Source organism: Aphelocoma coerulescens, chromosome 2 (assembly GCF_041296385.1).
Source record: "Aphelocoma coerulescens isolate FSJ_1873_10779 chromosome 2, UR_Acoe_1.0, whole genome shotgun sequence".
In the NCBI taxonomy this organism is placed as follows: domain Eukaryota; kingdom Metazoa; phylum Chordata; class Aves; order Passeriformes; family Corvidae; genus Aphelocoma; species Aphelocoma coerulescens.
Genome location: NC_091015.1, coordinates 140838676 through 140866393, shown reverse-complemented (window position 1 = coordinate 140866393; position 27718 = coordinate 140838676). Strand labels below are relative to the sequence as shown.

Here is a 27718-nt window from a genome sequence, read left to right as displayed (position 1 = left end):
TTTCAAAAGCTACTTTGTCAGATAGTTGAAACCAAGCGTCACATACTCTTCCCCACATACTGGCAGGACTGGTTTTAGAGACAGCACGATTATTTTAGGGATAAACACTGGAAATAACGTAGGTTATTTTCTCATTGTTCTTCATATTCTTCCCTAATTGAAAAATGCCCTAAGTATGATACATCTTATGATGCATCTGAGAGATTATCCAGCCTTATTTTTTAGTTATATATTGTTATGAAAGTCGATGCAGTTCACACCTATTTCAAAATGTCCCTGTATAGCAAATCCTATATACAGAGCTTCATTTCTTTCCCTGTATTACTGTATGGTTCAATTGTGGCTTTACACATCCGTTTGTCAAAATTAAGAAACCTGATCTTAGATTTCCCCTATTTAAACAGCTTTGCAGATGAACTCAAAGGTTTCAGGTAAATATTCAAAAATTAAGAAACACCACATGACCAAAGAAGCTATTTTTCACCTCCAAATCACTGGTGAGCTCCTCTGTACTCCTGAACGTAAGTCTGTTCTCCCTCTTCCATGCCCAGCTGAGGAAATCACTATAAAAACCAACAGCAGCCTAACTGCCAAGATTTTAAATTCTATTTCAGGCAGATGGTGTCTTGAAAAGGCCACAAGAATGGACTCTCAGCTATACTTACCTGCTGGCTATGCCTTCTCTCTTGCTTCAGTGTGATTCTTGCTCCCTCCACTTGCAAACTAAAACAAGGCTGAGTGTTTTCAGCCATTTGGAAATAATTCTTCTCTATTCCTTTCCATAAAGTACCTTTATGGTACTTGCTAACTCAATGTTTAAGTTTGCTAAACTGAAAGGGAGAGATGTTTCTGGATTTCAGTATTCTGAGACATATACATCAGTTATTTAAAAGTTAGTGAGATGCAAGCATCCAAGATTCTAAAGGCACTAGCCATGGACTTTTACTTAGATTCAAACAAAAGGTGCAAAATTAACTCCCTCATACTTGGAAAGCCTAGTCTTAGTAATGTTTCATGGGTCATAAAAGGGTACTACAGCCCAGAAAATGATGAAGGCTTGAATGTAGAAAACTAAAACTGTAATTCCACAAGTCACATTTTTTCATCTGAAATCATGATACATTTTTAAGCTTTGACAACCTCTACTTCTTCCACATTTTTCCTCCACAATTTGCTTTCCAAAGGAAAATACAAGATTTATTAAAACAGGTATTTAGTAATGATATTCAAGCTTCCTTTTAATTTCCCCTCTTGTATCTCATTATGTTTTAAGTTAGTAAATTTTGAGTGCCCAAACATAAAAGGAGACCATTGTCATCTTTTGGTTAGGACATCTTCTAAAAAAAACTGTAAGTAGTAATACCAGCAACCCTTCCAAAAGAACTAACAAGACAAGATCTCACCAAAATTATTTGAGCAAATACTGATGGCAAAGCATGCCTGCAACATGCTGCATCTGTCCAAACTCAAACAAGTCACCACTCCGTATGAATTCCTTGTCTGCAAAATGAGTCTATGAGACTTGCTGCCTTTATAAAAGTGCTTTTTAAGTATAGTTCTTGAAATATAAGTCTAGCTTCTACAGCAGCATAAACAAAACTGTGCATAAATATGAAGTGTACATCAAGCAATACTACAGTCCCACACTTGTCTGTGTCCCACTACTTTCCCTGTACTGGCACTGGCATTCCTGTGATTTTGCAATAAAAACTGGTTAGAGAAATAAACCTTCAGAAAACTAATCATAAACTTTGTAAAGACCTCTTCCCATTTGAGCCCTGACCCAGACTTCTTGGAGTCAAAAGAAGTCCCAGTACCAGAATACAAGACTATTTACATAAGGAGCAGCTCAGCACAGGATACAAAATTACCATTTCTGTATACACAGATCTGAAGTTAAGGGTAATTTGTGCACGTCAGTTTACAATGGTGTATTTACATTCAGTCTAAAGGTGGCTCCATCTCTGCTGTTAGCTATTGCCAGATTTGATGATTCATTACATTATTGAGTAATGTGCTCCTTACATAAGATTAATCAGTTTTAAGGTTCCTCTCTTATCTAATTTCATAACATATCCATTTGGGGCACTCTTCAAAATTATATTTTTTTCTCAGATAACCTGGCCATCTTTGGATCATCCAACAAGATGCATCTTTCTTTGGATGCAGCCTTTATTAAGACATGGTGTCTTACTCATGTTTTTTCCAAATTTTTTTCAGGATAGCCTTAATATATTCTTGGCCATGCATTCATTTTTACTTCAGTGTTCCCAGATTTCTCAAAATCCCTGGAAAGTTCAAGTGAGTTATCAACAGTAAAATAATACTTGTACACATAAGTATTTACGATAGATGTATTTATGCACTGTATTTTGTATACATATATATGTATAAATATATACTACGTGCTGGTAACATTTTCACTTTTAACTGCTGTAACACTGTCACAATTAGCTATCAAACTTGTTTACCTCGATGCATTTTGCTTATCTTCAGACTACAAGGAAGTCTCAGTTCTGCTCTGCCATCCCACAGAGAGACTAGCTAAGACTGACAGCAATTGTCACATCTTTGACCAGTTCTTGTCCATCAGTAGCAAAATGCATAACCTACTTGGCCTGTTCAACATCTACTGAAAAAGTGTCCCCAGCACAATCAGAAATTTCCAGGCCTGTTTGTAGCCTACTGTGTTTCCCTTCCATGGATACCAGGATGGTTGACTTCTGCCTCGAACTATGAGAACTAGCAGAGCAAAAGGAAAAAAAGTAGTCACAAGAGATAGCATAGTAAATTTCAACTGGATAGAAGGAAAAACAATCACAGTGACATGGTTTATCACAAGGAAAGCTGGTAGTCTACAGCCTTTGAGATACTGAAAATTCGACTGGACAATACCATGAGAAACCTGATCCAACTTCAAAGGTAGCCTTGCCTTCATCAGAAGAGTGAACAGGGAACCACCAAAGGTCCCTTCCAACCTAAATTATTCTATATGTCTGTTTAATCCAACCTGTGGCCCTAAGAATATTATACTCAGCAAGTATTTACCTGATATGTAGTGGAAGAACTTAATCTTTTGAAGGCCTAGCAAATTTTGTGATCCCCTCCAGTTCTCCACCTTCACTACAACATTGTACTCATTTTCAGCTTGGGGTTCACCACAACCACCAATCTTTTTCCTAGAATTTCAGTAATATGTGTTCCCTCTTCAGAACACATGTCATTAACCATTTGTTCCCTAGCAAATTTTCTTTCAATTGTCTGTACTGTTGTACAGAATATCCTTTTTTTTTTTATTTTGAAGACATATTAAACCCTGTCATGCAACTCACCGTATAATCTCTAATTAGCTTCAAATCATCTACATGCATTATAGTCACATTATTAACTGTAACATTCATACCAGTAATTAAAATATTAACTACACTAGTTAATTTCTACACTCACTTCCAGGATTGCTTTTCCTGTAAAATATGTTTTCCTGTAAAAATCACTATGATACACATCACTCACTACTTGCCTGTTACTTGCATCTGTAGTCTTCCATTACGGTTGTTACTTGTATCAGATCTTGGTGAGGCTGTGGCCATGTCAGAGGTTTAGGCTTCAGCCTAAAAAAAGCAAACAGGTAGCTTATTAAAAAGTACTTATCTCTGCATGTTAGCAAAAGCTATTAAATAAAATGTTCAACTAATCAAGAAGTTACCATATATTATTTAGGTGAGGCAGAACATATTATTTCATAACAGCAGTTATAAAAAGCAATCACTTTGGAAATTTGTCCCATCTTACACCTCTAAGGATGCCAAGACACTTCAGTTACATACATATTTATGTAGTTTAGAACAACTGTGTAAGGCAAGAATAGAAACTCAGCTGTGATGTATCAATAATTCCCTCTCTAGAAGACATACTCATGGTCTGATTTCAGATAAGCTGAGCACCAACAACTTCAAACAAACAAAACATGTGAAGTATTTACATGCTTGAAAATCACGCTGTCACCTGAACAATACACTCAAGCAGTAACAAAAGCGATTCAGACAAACATTTGCATTCTATCCCTAAATTTGCCACCAGCTTTCTGCCCCACTGTTGTCCACCCACAAATCACTTCCCTCATCTATTGAGGCCATATGCACTTTACAAGGACCACCCCACCTTACCACTCAGCAACTAAAACTGTGTGTGTCAGATCCCAGCTGGGGCATCCCAGCACTTAGACGTGCAGACAGCATCACTCCTGTCCTCCTGAATTACTACACCGGAAACATATCTAGAAGTAAAATATTCTGTTTCTATCAGACAACTACTTTTCACGAGGAAAGAATAAATACCTGAATATATATATTCCCTCACCTCGATGAACTTCCACATGTTTCTGTGTACACAACTGGTTTCAATAATATGGGAAAAGCTGTCACCAAACGTTTTTGATCATGCACCTCTACAAGTAAAAAAATTTTGAGTGCATACCCCCAATATGTGTGTATTTATTTATAAATTATATATATGTACCACCATACTAATACATTCTGTATATATTACAACATATAAAAACAGAAATTAAAAAGGATAAGATGAAGATGGAATAAACAGTATTTTTAAAGAATTTTTAATGACAAAAAGCTCTTTGCTCTTACTAATTTTTTTTTGGTTTTTTGTGAGAGTCATGTGACTGAATATGCTGCAGCATTTTTTAATATGTTGGCTTAACACTTCGTAATACAGTGATTTGAAGGTCTAGTTTTAAATTCAGTTTATTGGCTGTCATAGCTGGAAAACACAATTTACAAAGACACGTACATCCAAAATCAAAGTGCATCACTGGCTACACTTTCTAAATCATGACACTCATTTTGCCTCTCCATCCACTAATTACACAAAGTTTTTTCTTGAAATTTGGCCAGTAAATTTCCATCTTCCCTGATATCAATCACTTGTTATTAAAAGGTAATGGATGGTGTTGCATCTTCATACTTTTAACAAATTTTCAGATTCTGAAACTCTTAATTGGGAGGACTTTTAAGCAGATGGGAAAATTCTGCTTCCAAGTCTAATTGTACAAATATGGGAGGTTTTACAGATGACACAAATCTTTTCTGGTAACAAAAATCACACAACGAAACATTTCAAAACATCCATTTTCAAAATGGTCTCTCCCTAGCATCAGTTTATTAAAAAGCAGTAGGATTCTTGCTTGGTAAAGTACCATCTTCGCCTTCAAGGGAAGGTGTCTTACATGCCTTAACTTTTTTGAAAATAACTGATAGTCAGCATACTGCTGACTGTTATCACCGAACAGGTCAGCAAATTCCTAACACTTGTCTTTTTGCGAGATAGAACATGTAATTAACGTTCAAGTTTTACAACTCTTCAAAGCACTTTGCTGTGATAACTAGCAAACCTCTGCACAGTACAAAAGATCTTCCTGGTCACACCCGGTGTCGTTACAGATTATTTAAGATTATTACAGATTATTATACTATTTAAAGGTTTTATTTTCATACAATGAACCACAATGATGACATCCTGCAGCACTTTGTGCATTTACGGCTCCAACTTCCTTGTTGCTTGCCTATGCATGAGGCAGTGAATGAATTCTGCATGTGGTGTTCACCTTGTAACCTTAGCCCAGAGCCTTTTTTACTTCAGTCAATCAGCCACTCCATCTGTGGTTACTTTTGTACAGTTTTTTCCATTTAAAAAACCTGCTGTTATTAAAGAAGATACTGCTTAGAATTTATGGTTAAGAATGTCTCTTGTCTGATACATCTTTCCCTAGTGAATTTCATTATGGACACAGATCTAGCAATTACCGTAAGTCAAGCCACACTACAAACACCTATACTTTCATCCAACTGTCTGTACAGCAAGCCACTGTGTAATTTTGTCTAATATTTGTCTCTTCAGAACTTTGGCAATGTTTTCCAGACATCTTCCAACAGTATCTGCTGACAAAAGAATGTTTTAGTCTGTCACCAAATTGTTTACCACGTATTATTTCAGACATTTTTACTACTGCAGGAAGATGAAGTGTTTCCCCAACAGCATCTGTGTCTTCTGCTACCGAGAAATCTCAAAAGAGGCTTCTAATGATTTATCACTAAGTTCAGTGAAATCATGCAAAGTCTTGGATTGAGTATAGCATGACTTTAACATTGCAGAAAAAAACCTGTAGATGTTTGTCTTCATGTTCAGGGTGCTTAGTTTTTAAATGCCTTGCTAACTGTGATGGCTTCATACTATCATTAGCTGATACTTCAAGAAACAATGTTCATCATTTCCAATAGTGGATGTATATCCATATTTGAAATACCCTTCTTGATAAAGCAAATTGTTTTGGCTGACTTCTTGTCAGATCTAATTGCCAATGGTTTTATCTCATAATACATCCAACCAAGAGCTCATGCTAGGAGTAGAAGGAACATCAGCTCTGCCATGTTCTTATTATCCACGTTATTATCTTCAATCCATGGTCTCTTTGCAGGAATTTTTTTAAGCCACTTTCCCATTTTGTGAGGGTTTGTTTAGTAAAAACTAAATATTATAATCCACAAATCCTCCTAACGGGGCACAAGTAAACTGCATCCATTACAATACACTGGAAGTGAATGAACAAATGAAGGTGACCCCATCATACTGCAGATCCGTCTTCAGGACACCTCACAAACCAAATGTGACACAGGACTATCTGACAAACAGACCTACAGAGGATGCCAGTGTCAATATGTATACTAAATAAAGCTTAATTCCTTTCTTATTTTTCAGGTAAAATATAAGTCCTAGATTTTCTTCCTACATTTCACTGGATGGTCTTCTACACCTAAGTTTGGAGGCCACTGATATGGAAAATGTCATAAAAGCAGCACATCCAAACAACTCTGAGGCAAATAAATTCAAATTCTTCACAAGAAACCAAGATCTGCAATCTAGTTCTACACATCCACTAAAAAACTAGTTTAGGCATACTTTTTTAATTGACAAATTATGATTGTTTCTTTCCTCTAACTGTTTAACCTGCATAGATCTAAAACGCTAGGGGCGTTTCGGTTTTTATTTGGTTGGTTGGATGGGTTTTGTACTTTTTTTAACTCTACATCAAGGATGCACAAAGCAAAATAAATGCAATAAATAAATAAATAAATAGTGTCAGAGTCCTCAGGTAGACAGTTCAATGTGTAATCTCCTCAGACTTCAGGTGTTGATTTATCTGCAAGCAATACCACCTGCCCAAACCTGAGTTTCTGGCTCTTCTAGCTACTAAGCTGCTAACCGCATTTGGCAAACACGTTTGCCAATCTTCTGATAACAGGGAAGCGAGAATTCACTACACTTAGCTTTGCATCTTTCCTCTTGAAGGAAAAAATGACCATGATGCCTGGGAGAAACTGCAGTGTGAGGGAGATCTCAACAGCTGATGGAGATGAAACAAAGTTAGGCTTGGGGCTGGCTGAGGGGCTGTATGTCACTACATGACTGCAACTCACAACAACAGCCCCCTGATATTCTAATTCTGTTGAATTAATATCCTTCTGTAATAGGAATCTATTTTATATTCTTGGCAATATGGTACACTTAGGCCCATTCACACAGCAATGATTACAGTTCCATGTTTTTAGTATGTTGTAAATGAAATACTGTCATTCATGTCAAATACTATTTAGAAAAACAAAGTAAAATAAATGGAAGTTAAAAAAATTTAAAACATTACAAATAAACATAGGTCTTTATCAATGATACATAAAGTTTTGTGTCATAGTTTATATTGAAAAGGGCTTTACTGAACAGATGAAATTTGTTGAACTGACTGATTCTGTTTTCATTGTGTTCCAAAGATTCTAATGCTGCAGCCCACCCATTCTTGCTTAAGTGATTAGAAATCAAGAACTGTATTACAAATTAAGGAGAAAGGAAACATTAAATTTATTTAAGGCTTCAGTCATCAGTTATTTTCATCACTAACTATCCAAACTCAGCCACTGACATTTTTAAATTAGCAGGTTATTGCCTAATCAGCTCAGATGTAGGCTGGTTCTTCTGGGAGACAGCCTGCTGACATGACGATGTTTGTCATTTTCATTCAAGATCCAAAAAGCTACTCTAATGTTAATATTTAAAAAAAACCCAAAATTTCAACTAAACATGTTGTCTGATCTGAAGGAATGCATGGGATGGCAATTAGACCAAGAGAAATGAAAATATTCATTAGGAGGACTGAGTAGTTTTCACATCCAGAGTAATGACAAAAGCAAAATACCTGTACTTTCTTGATCTAATTTGCAAAAAAGTCTCCATGAGAAACAGATGGTGAAGAAACGCTGAAAGATGAGGATTTTTTTAACTCAACAATTTTAAAAGTTATATTTCAAATAATGCAAGCCCTTACCACTAATGGACAAGGGAACACTAGGGGCACTAATTACTGTTTTCCGGCATCATGGACAAACTTTTTTTTCCTCATCCCAAAATCCCTTGGTTTTGTTTCTCAAAATAAACACCCAGTTTGGCTCCTGAATATATTGATTAAGGGTTAAAATCTTTGAGGTTGTCTTTACATAATCTTAAAAAGAGGATTACATACATCAATGTAAGAGACACAATCCTTGTAGTTATAATCTTCCTGAAAATCAGGGGATTAATTCTGACAGGGTTACAGTCACCACATATTCCCAAATACGAACTTGCTACACCTCTCTATTCAAGCTCTAGGCTAAACTTCATTGGTCTAGAGTATGTGAAGCTTTACTTTCAGAACTGTTTCATCAACACATACAAATACCACCCCCAGCCTCAAAATTCCTGGACAACAAAAATTCACAGACTCTGGAGAGCCCCATGAAGACTGTCTAAACCATCGTCATCATACGTAACTGTCACATCAACTGGAAGAGTACAATCTAGTTATTAACTCCTACAGCTGATATTTTAATACTACTTCAGTTGTATATATTATTTTGGGTAACTACACATTGATTAGGACAAAATAAGATCCAAGCAAAACCATGGAATGGACAACACAGTAGTGTATTAAAAAAATTAAAAGTTCATTTTCTAATTCATGTGAATAAACAGTTTCATGGAATTCAGTCTTGTTAACAATATTTATAAAATTTACACTTCTGTGAACAATATTCTCTAAATCTCAAAATGCTATTAAAACATCAGAAATAAAAGGGAACCACAACAGTGAATACTTCATTTATTTATTTTTCAGTCATTGGTAAAACAATTACTTATTCATAGAATTTAAGCAGGTACATTTTAAATTGCATTACTCATCTAGTAATGAGTGCACCTGGTGCAGGTATTTCTTGTGAAGCTGAAACTTAGAAAGTATCACTGGAGCAGCAAACACACGTTTATAAATTTCCTGATGCTGTGAACCAGTAATTGAGGAGGTATTTCATGAAGAACCAAGGCACTCAAAAGCAAAAATGTACACCCACCAAGAGAGAAAACCATTTCCTTACTCATATGATACCACAAGACTCAAGTAAGGAATAAAACAAACCAAAAAAAGTACCAGAATAGTATGGTCTAATTACCCATTATATCATTTCATAATGTATGGAAAATCCCATCAATTAAAACAGTTAATTTTTTTCTCTTTTTTTTTCTTGTGCTTTAGTTCATTAATGTAAAAAGGTCAATTAATGCTAAAGGTTGGAGAGGTGAAGAGTGATTTCAGAAGGCTGTAGGGGTCAGAATCCCTGTACTGTAGCTGTCCTGATATTCTGAGTGTGAGGTATGGGAATGAAAGATTCTCGGGAAACTCTGCCCATGGTGGAGTATGCAGTACAGGGTGACAAAGCAACCCTGTGAGAGCATCTTTCAGGAAAAGACAGTTGTTCCACTATGTTGGGGAGCATAGGAAATCATCCACACTTCTAGTCCTGCCTCCAGGTCATCTTCTTCCACCAAAGAAACAAGGCTGGGGTGGGGGGAAGGGAGTTATGACACTGATGAAAATCAGCAAGTATAGGGTTGGAAGCAAAATTTTAATGTAAAAATAAGAAAAAAAAAAAGGAAAAAATGGCTTTTCTTATGACAGATCCAAGTAACTTTCTTAATCAATTTCCTTCCATTAAGACTTTCAAAATCCAGAATTTTATTCAACACAATTCTGATTGGAAAGTCCATTTCACTATTTATCAACAATAAAAATGGTGATGATTTTGTCACAGCTAAGTGAACATATGTCTAATCAACTGGGGCTTTTAAGAAAAACCCAAAACTATTCCTTCCAGAGAGAACCAGTAAAATTTTAAAAATCTCTTTTAAAAAATGAATGGTTTCTCCCTCTGCCATTGGGAAACTTTCAGCTCAATAATTCAAAATGCACAAACAGAAACGAGGTCTGAAACAGAACTGGAGAAATATCTGTAGACTCAAAAATGCACTGGCCCTTCTTAAAATGAGCAGGATAGTGGAGTCATTTTTACAATTCCTCTTGCCCTCTGCAAAAAAAACAAAAACTAACCAAAAAAAATATCTAAGACTTGGCATTCCCTAAATGGATAGCTTTAATCATCAAAAGCTAAATTACAGTAATATTTACACATAGGGAAACGGAGAACTTAAAGGTGTATTTCTTTGAGTGCCACAAACCTTACTACAAACCACATGCCACTTTAAAAAGCAATGGAAAGACTTATCAGTAAGACATGACTTCCACAAACACCAGCACGACCTTCTAAGAACCACTGAACTTTTTGCTTCATGTTGAAGACAAAACTAATTTGTCCTTCACAAAAATTTCATCTCTCCTCCTCCATTTCAGATGTCTTCTTCCTCTTTAAGATTTCCTATTACAGGCCAAGTCGGAATGGCCAGAGTTTCATTCTCTTTTCTGAACAAATATATGGTAACCAGGAATATACAGTGAAGCCCAATACAAATTTTGGTTTAGGTGCAATGGATTAGGGATACAGAAAAGACATCATGTAAGCCAAGGTACTAGCTTTAATTAACCAGCAATTAATTGGTGTATAGGGCAAGGGTGGGGGAAGAGAAAACAACCCTACTCCTGTGAATATTAGCTTCCAGTAAAAAGATATATTCATGGACATCTTACATACTTAATGAAAATATTTTCTAGTTTGATTACTTTCAAAAGAATGCCAGAATTTAAACTACTCATAAAGCTGGCAAAATGGTACCTTGACATGCTTCAGCTACTTAGAAGAATTCTGTCACATATGCACTCTGTTACAGTCATTCTTAAGGAATCAAATTGTTTGAACATAAGAACAAACTTTAAGAAAAGGAAAATATTGTCTAGCTATACTATTGTTTTAATTATTTCACATTACACATCTTTCAAGCTGGCAAGGACTTTAAAAAGGGTTATATATAGCTATAAATGAACATATTGTAACAGTTAAGCTGGCAATAAGTTCCACTCAAAATTACTAAAAGTTGCAAAAACATTGAAGAGATTTTTTTTTTCAATGTCAAATAAAAGCATTGACATTCTTTAGTAAATTGAAATTAAGTAAATGAATTGAACAAGAACTATGGAGTAATGAAGCACCATTAAGCAGCAGGTAGGGTTTTTTGTCTCTCTTACACATATACTGAAAGAAATGGTTCGGTGGCAAAGCCCAGTAAGTAGGGCTTCAACGTGTGACTCCTGCTAGACCCATGCGAAAAAAACAAAGTCCAAGTTATACACACAGCTCTAACCTTTGATTTCTAATCTGGATGCCTTACACTGGAAGTCTTGAATTCTTCCAATTTAATTTAATAGGTCTGTTTATATGACATTGCAATGTGGGATTTTTTTTTCACAGATTAAACCAAGTTACATGTCTTCTGGTATTCTGGCTCTTGCCTCAAGCAGCCAATTCCCAAATACATTTTTTTATCTGTATGAATTCAAATACTTCCTGGTTTTTAAACCCCTTATTTTTTGTTGTTCTCACCTTTACTACTTTTAAATTTCAGTCCTACGTATATTTTTCTCTTTGCATTTTATACCTATATATTTTAAAATTTTTCTGGGGGATATTTTAATTATTCAACACACAACTACACATGAAAGCCATATGTTACAAAATAAAAAATATTTAAGAATGGAACAAAGTAGCATGCATGCTTACCATCAGGTTTTCTACTATGTCTTAAAATTACGCATAAAACTAAAGAACCTGAAACATTACAAATCCTAACTTCTGGGATAGTATGCTCAACGAAGGAAAGACTATTAACTTTTAGAATCCCTGTGAAAACAATTTAAGTCCTATGCTCAAACTGAAGTCAAAAGATGGTACAAAATGTATTCAGAATCCTAAACCATACAATAAGTTTACTAACTAGCCAGTAAATCTGTAAGATGCAGTGAGTAGTACTGAACAGTTTCCTCACCTAGGAAGTACCGTTTGTAAAAGTATTATAAAGAGTAGCTTAAGTCATTGTTTAATACCTTAGAAAATATTAGAAATGGAAATCAGTTTTTCACTGATCATTTAAAATAATGCTAAGAGCACTGATTTTACTTCTCATCACACAGTGGAAACACATGACAACAGTACTTCTAGGACAGGACTGCAGAAAAGACCAACATTTGTTGAGCAACAAATTATTTTCTGTGGTACTACTGTTAAACTTGCGTCAGACAAATACTGATAGACTGAAATGTAGGTCTCTACCTTAAAAAAAAAATCTAGGACAGTTTATAAAAATCCAAAGTTAACAACTTGAAACTATTTAACAGAATAGTTAGCTACTTATCAAGACCGTAAGATTCCTTCAGGTCCCTTTAGAACTTCTTACTAATAGTTTCTCCAATTCCTTAGGTATTGATGAGTTTAAAATATGTATGTTAAAAAAAATAACTATTCCATCAGGCACATAAATAATTACCTATGCAAACAGATCTGGAAAACCTGAAAGGACAGTAATATGTACTGTTCAAAACATTTGTAACTGTAGGGCATATTCTATGCTAATAGTGAATATTGGAAACCTTTTTTTAAGTCAAAGCAGAGATGGTCCAGTGCCTTAATCATCTTGATGGCCCTTAATTAAACTCTCTTGAGCACATCCATGCCTCCCTTGTACTGGGCACAGCACTCCAGGTGTGACCTCATCACCAGTGCTGAATAAAAGGGAAGGATCACCTCCCTCAACCTGATGGAGATTCTTTGTCTAATGCAGGCCAGGAACCAGTCACCACCTTTGCCCCCATGGCATATTGCTGCATCATTTTCAACCTCATGTCCACCAGGACCCCCAGATCATTTTCTGCCAGCAGAATGTTTTTCTTCTCCTTTTAAAACTCAAAAGTACTACAAAAACCATCTTCAACTGACAATATCCCTCACTCCTTTATCTAAGAGCAACTTACAAGTATTCCCCAAAAAAAAGAGAATTACTTGAGGCTGAGAGGACTGGAAAAGGACCCAAATTTGTTAATTAGTACGCCAACAAAACAAAGGAGAAGAAAGCTATGAGAATATCCTCGTATTTTCTGTTTTCATCAACATACTTTTGGGAGTGAATTTTCAGACCAGCCTAAACAGTCAGGGATATAGGAGCATTTAATTGCTCATCTTTTTGCCAAGCCCACAGTACATACTGGTGGGTATAGATATAGTAGTGGCTTCCTCAGGATCTGCTTTCACACAAGTAGAATTTCAGCTTCAGCACTCTCCTCCTCCAAGGTTTATGAGCCCTTGCCAATAAGACAAGGCATTTGTTCTTCCTGACAGTAAACCAACAGCTTCTCCAGAGATACTTCAATGTCCCTGATACATCGTAAATATTTTGTTACTAAGTTCCAAGTTGCCAACCCTACAGCAGACCAACAGAGACCTGAACTGGAAAGCAAACTGTAACTCTTCCTAAAACACAGGACATCCTGAGATGGAAGAGACCCCCAAGGATCATCTCATCCAACTCCTGACTCCACATAGCAACATAAAAATTAAACAATGTATCTAAGAGCACTGTCTGAACACTTTCTGAACAGGATGGATTGGCCAAATTCCCAGGGCTATGATATCACTGGTGTTTGTAAGACTTGGTGGAATGAGTCCCATGGCTGGAGCACTGGGATGGAAAGCCACAGGCTGTTCAGGAGCAATAGGCAGAGCAGGTAAGGTGGAGGAATTGCACTGTATGCGAGGGAGGGTTTGACTGCACAGCCCTTACAGTTAGTGATGATGTGATTGAGAGCCCCTGAGAGAGGATGAGGGGGATGGAAAAAAAGGAGTTGTTGCAGTGGGCGTCTACTACTGATACTCCAGCCAGGATAAAATCATTGATGAATTACTCTATAAGCAATCTAGGGGAAATCCCTGAATTTTTAGCCCTTGTTCTTATGAAAGATTTCAATTAATATCAACAAGGAGCACCATACCACTGTGATGAGGAAGTCTTGGAAATTCTTGAAGTCTGTAGGAGACAACTTCTTGTCACACGTACTCAGTGAGCCAACTAGAAAAGATGCCTTTCCCAACTTGCTATTTGTGATAAAGAAGGACTCGTGGGGGGATGTGATGGTAGGTTGCTGTCTTGGCTGGTGTGATCATGAAATGATCCTGTTTAATTTTACATCTTTCTATGATAAGGCCACCAACCTTGTGGATCAAGGGAAGGTGGCAGATATAGTTCTGGATTTTAGCAAGGCTTTTGATACTATTCCTCACAACATCCTTCTGGACAAGTTGTCCAACTGTGGGATAGGCAGGTTCATGGTATGCTCAGTGAAGTACCGTCTGAAGGGCAGAGCTCAAAGGGTTGTACCAAATGAGACTACATCTGACTGGTGACCTGTCAAGGCTCAATTCCAGGGCCCCTCCTGTTCAATATTTTTACCACTGATCTGGATATTGTAGTTGAATGCTCCAGTAGCAAGTCTGCTGATTGGAAACTGGGGAGGGAGTCACTGATCACCTCTCCAGGATATTCAGTGACAGGACATGTAGGAATGGTTCAACATTGAGTCAGGGGAAGTTCAGACCTGACATTAGAAAGTAATTCTTCACTGATAAGGGGGTCAAACACTGTATCAGGTTTCTTAGAGAGGTGGTCTATGCCCCAGGCCTGTCAGTGTTTAAGAGACATTCAGACAATGCCCTTAACAACATAGTTTACCTTGCTGTCAGCCCTGAACTGCTCAGGCAGGTGGACTAGATCATCATTGTAGGTCCCTGCCAATTGAAATGTTGTACTCTCTTTTATTCTTGAAGACTGACAGCTTGGGGCCATGACCACTTCCCTGGGGAGCTTGTTCCAGTGCTTGACCCAACTTTTGAGATCCTTTCCAACATACACCATTCCATGATTCAGTGGAGAACTTCTTCTTATTAACCAACCTGGACTTTCGCAAAACAGTTTTAAGCAATTCCCTATCACTGGACAGCAGAAGATCAGCACCTCCTTATCTCTTCCCCATGATGTGGAAGTTGTAGACAGCAATGACGTCACCTCTCCATTTCATCTTCTCTAAGCTGAACAAATGTAGTATCCTGAGCTGCTCCTCCTAAGTCATGCTCTCTACTCCTCCTTTGGACAAATTCTAACATTCACACCGGGTCTGATATAAATACTACTGTATTTAATTTTCTTAAGCCAAGCTATATGCATTTTCCACCCCTCCACCTCAGAAACCAAATCATCTACTCCTGTTGATATGGAGAGCAAGCTATACACAAAAAATATTTTCTGCATTCTTTCAAGCACATTCACTGACCCTTGTTACAAATGCTGCAGAATTGATCTGTGCATTATCCATAACATATTACCAGCCTCATATTAGGGTATAAGAAAAAATATAGTACCATTACAGAAGTTTACAAAAAACTATATTTCCGAGTGTTATGCAAGAGGCCTAGACAAATGACTATGATTCCACTGCACACATCTGCCTGTTCTGTTCTGCCTTATACTTGGACCTTTTCAGCCTTGTTTTCCCGAGAAAAAATCACATGCATGACTCATACTGTCCACCTGCCTCTTCCCCCTCTTCCTTTCATCTCCATCCCTCTAAGTGAATCTGTTCACCACCAGATTCAGCTAAAATAAACTGAGAAGTAAAATCCCCTAAAACACTAAGTTCCCATCAGTTCCACAAAGTTCAGTACCATAGAAGAGGAAAGAGACACAATTTCATGTGCTTGCTAAGCAAAGGGCTGCAGCATGAGCTCAAGCTTGCTACACTGCCTGACTCAAAAGCTACACCAACACCACAGAAAGCTCTGAATCAGCCTGAGCTGCAGCAGTGCATAGTGCCTTTTCTACTACAAGTAAGAAAGGTCTAGAACAGCACATGAAGCAAAGAATTGTAAGAAAAGTCTGTATGGAGCCTAGTCCCACTGCTACAGAGCAACTTACGGCAAATTATTTACAGTACACGTTGCTTGCGAATCTTAATCACAGTAATCACAGTAATGCTTCTACATTCACAGTCCTACCACAATGTCAAATAATGAAAAATATCACAATGCCTCCTCTGTGTATTACAGATAAAAACACACATACACACTGAAACAAACAGAGTAAACAACTTCCAGGTTTCTTGAACAGAACAATGGTAGTTAAAGGCCAACACACACATCAAGAAATCAGGGAAGAATATTTTCTCCTTAATGCTAATATTTAGCTGAATAGTTCTCATATCTGCTAGAACATGTAATATGCTAGCTACACAAGTCTTTCTGGGTTGTCTTCTGTTATGGATAATCCTAACACTTATTGTTCATCAGACTTGCATCAAGAGCAATGTAAAGCAATATATTAAGATAGATTGTTAGAATATGGGCAGATTTTAGTGTACCTACACTGCAAACAGGAAACTACCCTAGTTACATACAGGCACCTCCATATTAAACTATATAGGTAATCAATTTTAACAACATGGAAAATGGAGAAGTGTGAGCTTCCAAACAGGCAGAGAGCCTGAGCACATACCAAGAGTGCTCAGATAGCATATAAAATCCACTTGCAGGAATTCATGCCTGTCAGCACCACCTTATTAGTTACAATAGCTTTGACTGGTGTAAACACATCTCTACTGCAGCCACAGCAAAATTAGCAAACGAGCAACAACTTTAAAGATGTTAACCGAGAGTGCTGCTGTTACTGTTACATACCCCCACTTTGTTTTTAAGGGATATCAAAACAGTTGACTAAAGAGTACCAATAATGGGAAATACATTAACACTGCCCCACAAAATAGTTTCCCAGCCTCCCCATTGTTTTGGTAAGTCATAAAAAACACCAATTTGAAGAGGGGAAGAGAAGCCTACTCAGTGTTATGAGAAAGAGGCAGAAAGGGTTTTGCACAATTTTTGTCAGTAAGACATTTGATGTGATCCACCTCTCACCAGCAACTTTATCTCAAAAAATAGCTCAAAGAGGTATAAGTAGAATTCACTGCATGTTCTCACTCTCTTTTCTCTGAATATTTGATTTTTTAAAAGTGCTATGCAAGGCTCTTTCCAGCTGTCAATCTCAGCAGTGTTAAAACACGTCTGTCCTACTTCCAGTCACAGACTGCACTAATCTTACCTACTGCTACCTGGGAGCATTCAGCCCATTCATTGTCACTTACTTTTTCAAAAACAGCCCTTCAGTCTCTACAGTGCTAGAGAATTCAACCTGATTCTAACTAAGCCTCCAAGGTGATGAATAATTCTCACTTCTTAAAACAAAGTTGCCTGTTTCTGCTAATTATTTTCCAATCAAATTTTAATCTGAGTTAATCTGATCCCAAAATTTAACTACAAAAAAATCACAAGTCGAGAACATGAAAACTAATAAAACACAAGTCTTACCAGAAGGGCCCAAAGCTTGACTTCTCAAGGGCCACAATAATACATTGCATATTAAGTTTAACACAGCATTACAAAAGCAACAGTGAAAGAAAACACACTTTCACAAATGTCAGTATCCTTTCTAGTGAAAAGCTAAAGACTAAGTTATAAAACTTAAAATGATTATAAAACTTAAAATGATTAACAGCTTATTCTTGAGAGCAACACTGCCTTGAAATCAGGTGGCAACAAAAAGTTCACAAAAAAGACCATCCAGCTTCCCACTGAAGGATGTGAAAATTATTCCCTAATTCAGGTTGATTTTCGAGGGACTTGCAAGGGTAGATATTAGAGGAAAGACAAGCAAGAGAAAAGCGTCTCCAGCATGATTTACCCACAAAACATACACCTGCATGATATGGTCAACACACAGGCCTTCAGCCTGAAGAGTATTAAAAACCCTTAGTCATTCTCAAAAGTCTTCTTCCATATGAATCTCTCCTCCGCTTGCTGTCCTTTTTTGTACTTTCTCCAGTTATACTGTCCAGCTTTTAAGACAGGGCAGAACATGGAAAAGTTGAAAAGATACACAAAGCATTCATTCAAGCTAGGAATGCACTGTGCACATAAACAGTGGCATGATGACATTGTCTGTTTTATTCTTTAGTCTATTCCTATATCAACCTTTGAAACCACCAGTTTTTAAGCTGTGTAGCGTCAATAAACATCTGGAAAAATGTTCTTAGTTCCCCTCTGTTATCAGGGAGGGATTGAAACACTAAATGTCCAACTATGCAGGAAAATAAACCCAAAGTGAATGTCTCTGCTAATACAGATTTATTTAATCAATTTTGATTTCTTATGGCCTTTAAAGCTTTGCAACTGAAGCAAGCAGCATAACAGATTTATACAAAAGAGACAAGAACAGCAACCAACTCTGAAAGGAAGCTGTCCCTGACAGTTCTAGTCAAAAAACCACAAAACCAAAACATAAACAATCACCAAGAAAGGCTACAGGGGGCAGTCCAGACTAACTTGCCCTTAGAAAGTATTTTAAAATGCATTTAGTTTATGCACTAAAATACAGTGCATAAGATCTGTATGATCTTTTTTATTAAAACTCCTATTTCTTAGCCATGGATTTTCTCCTTGTCGGTATAACAATTTATTCCTTATTTTGAATCACACATCAGTCAATCTCAACTGAATTGTGTAAGAATTACTTCTTCATAGACTACCCTCCTCAACTTTGAAAAGTGTTCTCTAACATCTCCTTTTTTAGTTGTATGACACAGGCTTAAAAGCATAGGCTGGAATTAATATTTATATTGAATAGATTTAATATTTAAGGTTCTGTGGGCCTCTGCTAGAGGCCTCTCTTCACTTTTTTTTTTAAATGCTAAAAAGTAACAACATTTTTCATTTTATTAGCACAGAAGCTGCACTACTCTGATAGTTTTCTCCTCAATCAGTTATTTTTTCCTGCTTAAAGACTGAATAGAAACAAGAAAGAAACCCAACAGTCCATTTCTAAAAGAGCCAAAGCTAGGGAATTCCCAAAACCATTTACCATAAAATAGTAACAAATATGCTTATGTAAGTAATATAAAAATACCATGTAAGCTCATATATGTTATATTCTGAATACATTCCAACACTGAGTTTTTTACTCCATTCCTGATGGGACACTTTCATACAACAATTCTTAACTATGTTTGGTACTTGTTAACAAATACTTCATTACACCTCATTTTGAGGAATAGTTGCAGCTGCTCTTTCCAACACACATTAGGTCTCCAACGTTAACACAAAAAATGTACCTATCACCAAATATTACACTAGCCACTGTTATTTCCATCTGAAGGTTCAACTTTCATTACTCAGTAAATAATTTTACTACCTAAAGATTTTGCCAGCTCATGAGCAGAAGATTTTTTTATCATGTTATGAACTAAGATTCCAACTAGTTTTCTTTCCCATAGCTATTCCCTTGACAGTGCAGTTTAACTCACCATCCCATGAAAACATTTTGTCAGCAACCTATTACAAGACATTCAGTCAGGGATTTATTTTATTTTGGAATGACACACAGCTATCAGTCTTCCACCAGATTTTCAACACTGACTGAATTTTTCCTGTCCTTGTAACTGGCATCTTGAAGTCAAAATACATCTTTTTTTTCTTTTTTTTTTTTAAACCCAAAATCTTTTCAGCTACTAAGTAAGAAAAGTGATCATTTTTTAAAAAGATAACACTGTACGAAGATAGCTGGAAGTGGAAGATAAATTGTGCCAAGAATGGAGGAAAAAAAGGAACTGAAATTTAAGAAGAAGCAGCTTCCACACTTCTAACCTGAGGGGAAAAGGGAAGTTTGCCAATCCTATTACTCTTCATCTTCTATTGAGCTTTCCTCTTACATTTTATTTTGCTTTTTAATTGTTATGTTTACAAATATAATTTTATGTCATCATAGATGCTAGGAAAGGCAAGAGAGTATTGTGTATGTAATTTGGTACACTAGTTAGTAAAAACAAGGCTAGCTTTCAAGACTAAGGTATCTGTTCAGCAGTTTTAGTTCATCCTTACAAAAAAAAAAATTTTCCGAATTTCTCAAGAACTAACAGAGCACTGTGTTTCAAAACTGGATGTGTTATTTTTTCAGTTCTGATGCCAAAGCATATTGTGCAATTTTACAGATCATCAACTTTATCTTTCCTGTTTACTTTACCCCATTCTAAAACTAGAAATCATTTGATTTGATTTATACTGAGAAATTGCTGGCTACTTTGAAATGCACATACAATCCAAAGTTCTCTCATATTTTTCACCCACCTATAGGAGGAACAGATAAAATGTTTTTAGTTGCCTCCTTTTTTAAAGGATTCTTCTGCTAATCTCCTGCTCCATTTAGAGCTTACAGCAAAAGATCTGGGTTAAAAACCCAGTAATGAGAAATGTGTGCAGAGTATCCTGTTTACTGCTGTCAATGTTCACAGAAGCACAGATGAGAGCTCTCCTCTGCCCACTTCAGGCTGCAAGGTGAAGATACTTAAATGCATAAACCAGAATTATTTTGCTGCTTATCTTTAGAATCTGACTTCCTCTCCTCATCAGTTTTTAAATTACTTTCTTCTATCTCCAAAACAATTTCCTGCAAAATAAGTCTAAAATCCTAATGGAATAAAAGCAGATGGGAGCAATTCTGTGCTGTTTGAACTACTTGAGTGGTCAGTTACTAACAGGCATTTGCATTGTCAATGTCATTTACACATAAGACAAATCAAGAGATTGTCCTACTGTGTAATAGATAATTTTATTTGAAAAATAAAGTCTTCATGTTTTGAACTGGTTACATTTAAGTATACTCAGATGCTAGCCATTTAAACCAGAACATAAGCATATCTAACATATTCCAACGAGAAGAAAAATGGTGATTAATAAAAAGCCAGGAACGTAGTCTGCTTTGTTAGACACTTGCTTCACTCCAATTTTATTGATGACTTTATTTTAGTCAAAAGCCTTTATAAAGTAACACAACCAGCTCAGTAAATCTCAGTTGGCTCTTCAAAATCAGTAGAATTTACAAGTTAAATTCAAAGCTATATTCTCTTTTAACAGGATTTTAAAAGTGATTTTTTTTTTACAGTACTGAATCATCAAACTGTACATTAGATTAACAGTTTACACAATCCTCAACACTGACTGAGGGGAGAGGAATTAAAATATAATTGTTTCTTTGCCATACATAGGCTGCTATAACAGTACAGTCATGTAAACCTGCAATGATTAATTGCTTCTTATTATATGTGCAATAATTAGAAAGACCTATATGTAACAGAAACCTAAAGGTTTTCCTGACACTTTCCCTACAATGCTAAGAAATTAAAAAAAAAACAAAAAGCAAACAAAACAACAAAAAAAAACCCAAAAAAAAACCCCAAAACCTAGCACAGTCTCCTGTAAATAATTCTGACATCTATAACCACTCTGACAGCTGATTGCTTCCCTGGAATCTCCAGTGTTTCCTCTGTAAAGCAACACTACACTTGCAAAACAGAGCTAAACTTAAATACGCTTCTGGTTAAACTAGCAGGTCCTCAAACACAGCAAACACATGCCCCAAGCAGCAGTAATTAGAGCTTTTCACTTACAAAGAGCAATTAAAAACAAAAACTCTCTCTTACTCTCTCTTAAAAGTACCATAGCAAATTTTAGCAAAAACTATGCATGTTCTGCAGGAGAGGGGGGAGGGCAGGGAAAGAGGGTGCACCACTCTAAGACTTTTTCTTTTTTACATGCATTTGGAATGCCTCTTCTGGACATTCCCAACACCTGCTGATAAGAAGAGGAGATTTCTCTTTCCAGCCATATTATTTTTCTTCAAGAAAACAGAGGTGAGATCTCCAATATTTCCAATGGCCACTTTATGTAACCACAGGAGAATGCCAGGATACTACAGTAAATCTGAACGAACACCTACACAAAAAGGGGCCTACTGATGCAATGGCAACAAACTCTGAAAGAAGGGCCTGGATGTAACCAGCTCCTACTGTCTGCACTGGGACACCTAAGAATACAGAAGAGCGTCACTATGCATTGCATAACACAGAATTCAAAGGAAGAGTTCAGCAGTTCTGGTTTACAAGTTTCACAAGGACAGCAAATATAACAGGGTTTTTGCCTAATATGACACTACCATAGAAACTGGGTAATCCAGCCCCAGTTTACATACTTTCATGCAGGCACACTGGAGCAGCTTTTCTGATTTTGACTCACCATGCACCTGATTTTCTGGCAGAGAAAACAAAAAAATCAGAAAGGTTTTTCTTTTTTTTTTAAAATTCAGGTGAATGTTACACTGTGCAGAAGCAGGCAAGTGCAGTACTAAGCTCACTTAAAAGATAAAACACTTTTATCAGTAGCTTCACTCCTTTTCAGTCTTTACGAAGAGTCTTAATAACACAGCTAAAAGTAACTTACAAGAATCACTTAAAGACAGCTTGCAGCAAGCACTTATTTTTGTTTATCACTCCATCCATTACCTCACCTAGCCTTCACACTTCATTATCTCAATTCCAAAATGAACTTGGGGTTTTTTTGGGGGGGGGGATTTAGGTTGTACGGGTTTTTTAAGCTAGCAATGAGTGTTTGCTTTAAGTGCATAAAGAGTAGCCATTTCCAATTAATAGACGTGGCTTAGGTCATGATGTTTTGACTGTGGCACCTTAGTTTTCAAGTCTAATGTTTTAATGGTATAGGAAGCGTGAATAAACTGAATGTGATACCAACCCCCTGTGGTAAATCCTTACTCCTGATTCTTCCTGTCCAAAGCCCAGAAGGAATCTTGGTCCCCACATACATTCTTTCATGAGAAAGAACAGGGAAGTGGGTAGAAACTCCAACTTATCAAAATTTCCAACTTCATACTAAAAGATAAAAAGGAAAATGAAAAGCAGTAAAACTAGCAAATATTTCTCCTTCCAAGGCTTCCACAGACTCAGGAAAAGGGATTGGCTCTGAACTCCATCAGTATTCCTGTGATTTAAGAAGGACTTGTAGGCAAGTGATTATTTCAACTTCATTGAAAGCCCTTTAATAAAAACATGCTGACTGACTTACAGTGTTTTTTTCACTGATGTTTAGCAAAAAATGTAAACTATTTTACAAACAAAAATAATCCGTATTCTTTTGGTAACTAAGTGTCCCATACCAAGAGAATAAATCAGTCCCAAAGCTCTCAAACTTTCAAGTATAATTGTGTATTTAAGAGAATTATTTTACAGTATCATTGGGGAAAGTCTACAGCTAGTACTAAGTTGCTCAAACTAGAAGTACTTACAGGACTAGCCCTTTAAAATATAGTTCACAATACACACTGAAGAGGTGACAAAGGGATTCTAAACCCACAAGTTTACAAACAGCATCAACCAAAAGTATTTCTAGGTGCCCCACTTGCAAGCATCTTTTCATGAATCCAAGTAAAATGGTCTTTTGCAGCTGCAAAATTTTTCTCAAAAGGATGGAAAACCTTCAGATTTTTTCTCTATGCAGATTTCTTTAATCTTCATCAGTATTAAAATCGACCAGAAATAGTAATTCAGTTTATACCTTGACCAACACGGACTCAGATAAGGCAGCATGGAAAATTTTTAAAAAATAAACAACCACTCCAAGTTAGTAAAGCATTATCATAGCCAACAACAGTCCCTTTGTTTCTATACTGCAAAGAGATTAAACCAGAATACCAATTTTAAGAGAAGACTCTTATTACTATGAAGACTGTACTGTCTTTCATGAGTATGACCCAGCTACCTGCAGTCAGTGATTGCAACCCCTAGTAAGTCAGTATTACTTAACTTGCATAACCTGAGGTTTTTTCACTGCACAACATCCTGATGACTTTTTATATGACACAGCTGCCATGTGAAAATGCAACTGAAATATAAACACCTCTTATTACAGTTTCACCCAAACATCGAAGAGCTCCTATTAAAATGATTAGATGGTGTTAAGTCCTTTTCTCTCTTTGATGTACAGTTTAAACATTTATAGATCTGGAAGCAGAGCTAGATCATCCTAGTTAAACTGGGATGAGAATTGGTATCGTTCCAAAAATAAGACAACGACAAATAAAATCAAGAAAATAAACACACTGAGTTGTAACATTTTACAACAACATAAACAAAAATAAACGACACAAACAGGTCTTTTGAGGTCTTCAGTTCAAGAAGTGTTTCGGTGTTTGGCTCAGCCAAACACCCATCACAGGGACCCCGAGAGACGAGCAGACACCTATAACCTGAGCGGTGACCGGAACCCGCCGTGCCCCCTGCCCGTGGGCCCAGGCAGCGTGAGGGGCGACAGCAGCGCACCGGAGAGGGGACACGGCTCCTCACCTCCTCCCTCCCCGCCTTCACCAAAGGAAGGTGAACTTAAACGTAACCATATCCTTCTCCTCTGCTTTCACCCCGCACATAAGCAAGCCAGGGCCGGCCGTGGAGCTGCCTCACTGACTCCTGGTCACTAAAGCCTCTCGCAATCCACTCAGCGTTGACACAGGTCGCGACTCAGCCCTCAGTCACCCTCGCAAAGGCCGTAGACAGGAATAAACAAGGTTATTCGCCTGACACCGGACACCGGCGACACTCCCCCCCCCTCTCCCCCCGCCCCATAGCGACACAGGCTCACCACAGCCCCGACCCTCCCTCCCCTCGCCAGGTGCGGGCCCAGAGGCCCTCAGCCCTGTCCAGACGCGAGCCAGAGTGGGAGACGGCAGGGAAACACAGCAATTCTCCGAGCACCATGTGGGGCACCGGGAGGGGAGAAGCAACAGCCGCCGCCCCCCACCAGAAGAACCCAAGGGGTGCGACGAGTCGAAGTGCCGGAAAGACCGAGACCTCACTACAGCTCCCTTCGCCATTTTAGCCCCCACGCCCATTCCCCTCCTCCCCGCCCCTCGGTGACAGGGGCAGACTGCACCCGTCCACCGCCCACCCCCGTGGCTGCCCACGGCCAAGCGGCGGCGAGGAGCGAGGACGGCAGCCGTGTTTCTGCCGGGCCAGACCGCAAACCGAAGCGGCTGCGGCACAGTCTGTTTTGTGCCCTTACCGTGGCTCGCAGCCTCACAACTGCTGCCGCCTCCTTCTCCTTCCTCCCACCTTTCTCTTCTTCTTCGCTTCCTCGCCGCCGCGGCGGCTCCTCACCCCTCCGCGCCGCGCTCCGCCGCCGCCGCCGCGCAGAATGATGCCATCTCACAGCGGCATCAGCGGCTCCCGCACAACAGCCCTCCTCCCGCCGCCGCCCCTCCCGGTACTGCTCCCGCTGCTGCCGCCGGGCGCCCCCGACGGCCGAGCCAGCCTCGTGCGCGCCCCGGGCACGGGCAGCAGGAACTTGTGGAGCTGGAGCCGGAGCCGCTGGAGCCGCCGCCGCCGCCGGGGCGGGAGGGCCCAGTCGGGACCGAGCAGTGCGCAGCGGCGGTGGGAGGGAAGAGGCGAGCCTGAACCGAGGCTCTTCAAAGGGGACAGGGCTTATTCCTAGCGCCTGCCCCGGGCTGAACCAAGTCGGGCGCCGCGGCGGGGAGAAGGGCTGAGAGCACGGAATCGACCTCGGGGAAGGCGGGGTCGGGCTGCAGATCCGGAGCGCAGTCCGCGGGACAGAGCCTGCTGGGGCAGGACAAGGAGGGCTCCTGCGAGTCGCTGTCCCCCAACAAGGCTCCTCCGCGGCGTCGAGAGCCAGCACACCCCGGTGCGGTGAGAGCGATAAAGGCGGGGGGTGTCTCCTCCACCCGCCTCCCGCCCTCCCTCCCTGGCCGCGCAGGCAGGGCGGGCTCCTGCGCCCTGTCGGGAGCCTTCGTCGCCGCCGTGATAGAAGCCCCTGCCCGCGATCCCCTCGACCTCCCCGTCCTCCGCCGCCGGACCTCTTCTCCCTCTCTGAGTAACGCAGCCTTTGCCGTTCTCGGGCGGACGGATGTAGGCAGGGGAGAGGCAGCTCCGCGCAGAGCTGCCCGGCTGCAGGGGCGAGACACCGCCCGCCCCGGCAGGACCTCCGGGGGCACCTCCGACAGCCCCGGCATGGGCACGGGGTCGGCTTTCCCCTGGCAGGAACCACAGGCCTCCCTGCGGATTTACAAGCCCAAAAGTAGTTATATGCACAAATATGTGGGGCTGACGTTGTGCTTTACATTGAAGACTAATGAAGCTTTGTCTTCGTACCGTACAACATAACACTGTGGAGGCAGTGATAGCATGAACAAGGCACAAACAAGGCCTTTGAGTGGTTGTCCCAGAAAGTCCAGCATTACTGTTAATTGAAAGGAACAAAAGCTTACAGTGTGAGACCCTGAAGCAACGTCTGGTATTTCATTATTCTTAAAAAACAACATGGGGGCCAGCAATCAGATTTGGGCATGTAAATTCCTTCAGGAAATAAAAGGAATGCTCTCAAAAGTAATACTTTCCAACCTATTCATTCTTCCTAGAAAATCTGTAGGAAAACAAACTTTCCAAACAGAAAGGAAACAGTATTTACAGTTCAGCTTTAAAAGTATCTTAGAGTATTCTAGAAGAAAAAATACTGGTCTTCTCCTGACTGGTAATACTAGTACAAGTGACTGAAAACTGTGATGGGTTGGGCTTTTGCACACAGCATATGTAACAGAATATGTGAGTTCTACACTCACATAGTCTGGCGTGGGCAGTAAAACTAGCTGTTTGCAGTAAGCAACCTAATTAATCCAATTCAGCATATACTATTTTCTCTGCAACAACTAAAGCTAACATTTAAAGAAAACTAGAGTCCCTCTTTAGTTCTGAGACTGTCCAAAATTAGGTATTTGCTTACTACAAGGAACTACTTTTATAATATTTTGGTAGCACTTCCAGCACTTTGGTAGCTGATACTAAGCTCCATCTCACTTTCCTGGCTGTTTGTTTTTCTGGTGTAAAGCAATTTAATTGAAATGGATGTAGCATTATATTCCCAGCTGCAAAGGGTGGGTGAAAATGTAAATGGCAATATTCTATCTCTGGTCTTTGCATAAGATATTAATTTCTGTTCTGTAAAGCTTTGCTTGTTACTTATATCAGTAATCTGATACTTCATTGAAAGTATGAGCATTATTTCTTAGTATACATGTAAAATTTCTAAGTACTTTGTTCTTGCCTTATGAAGTATGAAAAGTGTGTAGTTACTTAAAACTGTACATGAATTATGGGCTTTTCTGGCTTGCCTCTTCCCTGTTTCTAAACAAATTTTGCCATACATTTGTCTCACTCTGGGGAACAGAAACATTCCAAGTATTCTTCTGTCTTAAAAGACATTTGATACACTAATGAATGCAAAATGTCACAAGTTTCTTAATGCCACAAGTTTGGTTTTAAATGTCTTATAAAACCTCAAGATTTTTTAATATTTCTGACCACTTTTAGAGCAGTAGGTAATGGAAACATAGAATTATA

The 27718-nt window shown here is 38.7% G+C and overlaps 1 protein-coding gene across 5 annotated transcripts in view; it reads right to left on the bottom strand.

Annotated features, from left to right (window-relative positions):
• Positions 1 to 25818, bottom strand: part of WWP1 (WW domain containing E3 ubiquitin protein ligase 1) — a 58375-nt gene extending 32557 nt beyond the window's left edge. For 4 of the 5 annotated variants that reach the window (XM_069005041.1, XM_069005043.1, XM_069005045.1 and 1 more), the window contains exons 1-2: positions 25371 to 25818; positions 3521 to 3611 (exon numbers count right to left, since the gene is read on the bottom strand). In XM_069005041.1, the coding sequence (XP_068861142.1) occupies positions 3521 to 3590 (70 nt within the window). In that variant the 5' untranslated portion in view covers positions 3591 to 3611; positions 25371 to 25818. The remainder of the gene's footprint in view (positions 1 to 3520; positions 3612 to 25370) is intronic. The other variant, XM_069005042.1, reaches the window with a different exon arrangement.
• Between the last annotated feature and the right edge of the window lie 1900 nt (positions 25819 to 27718).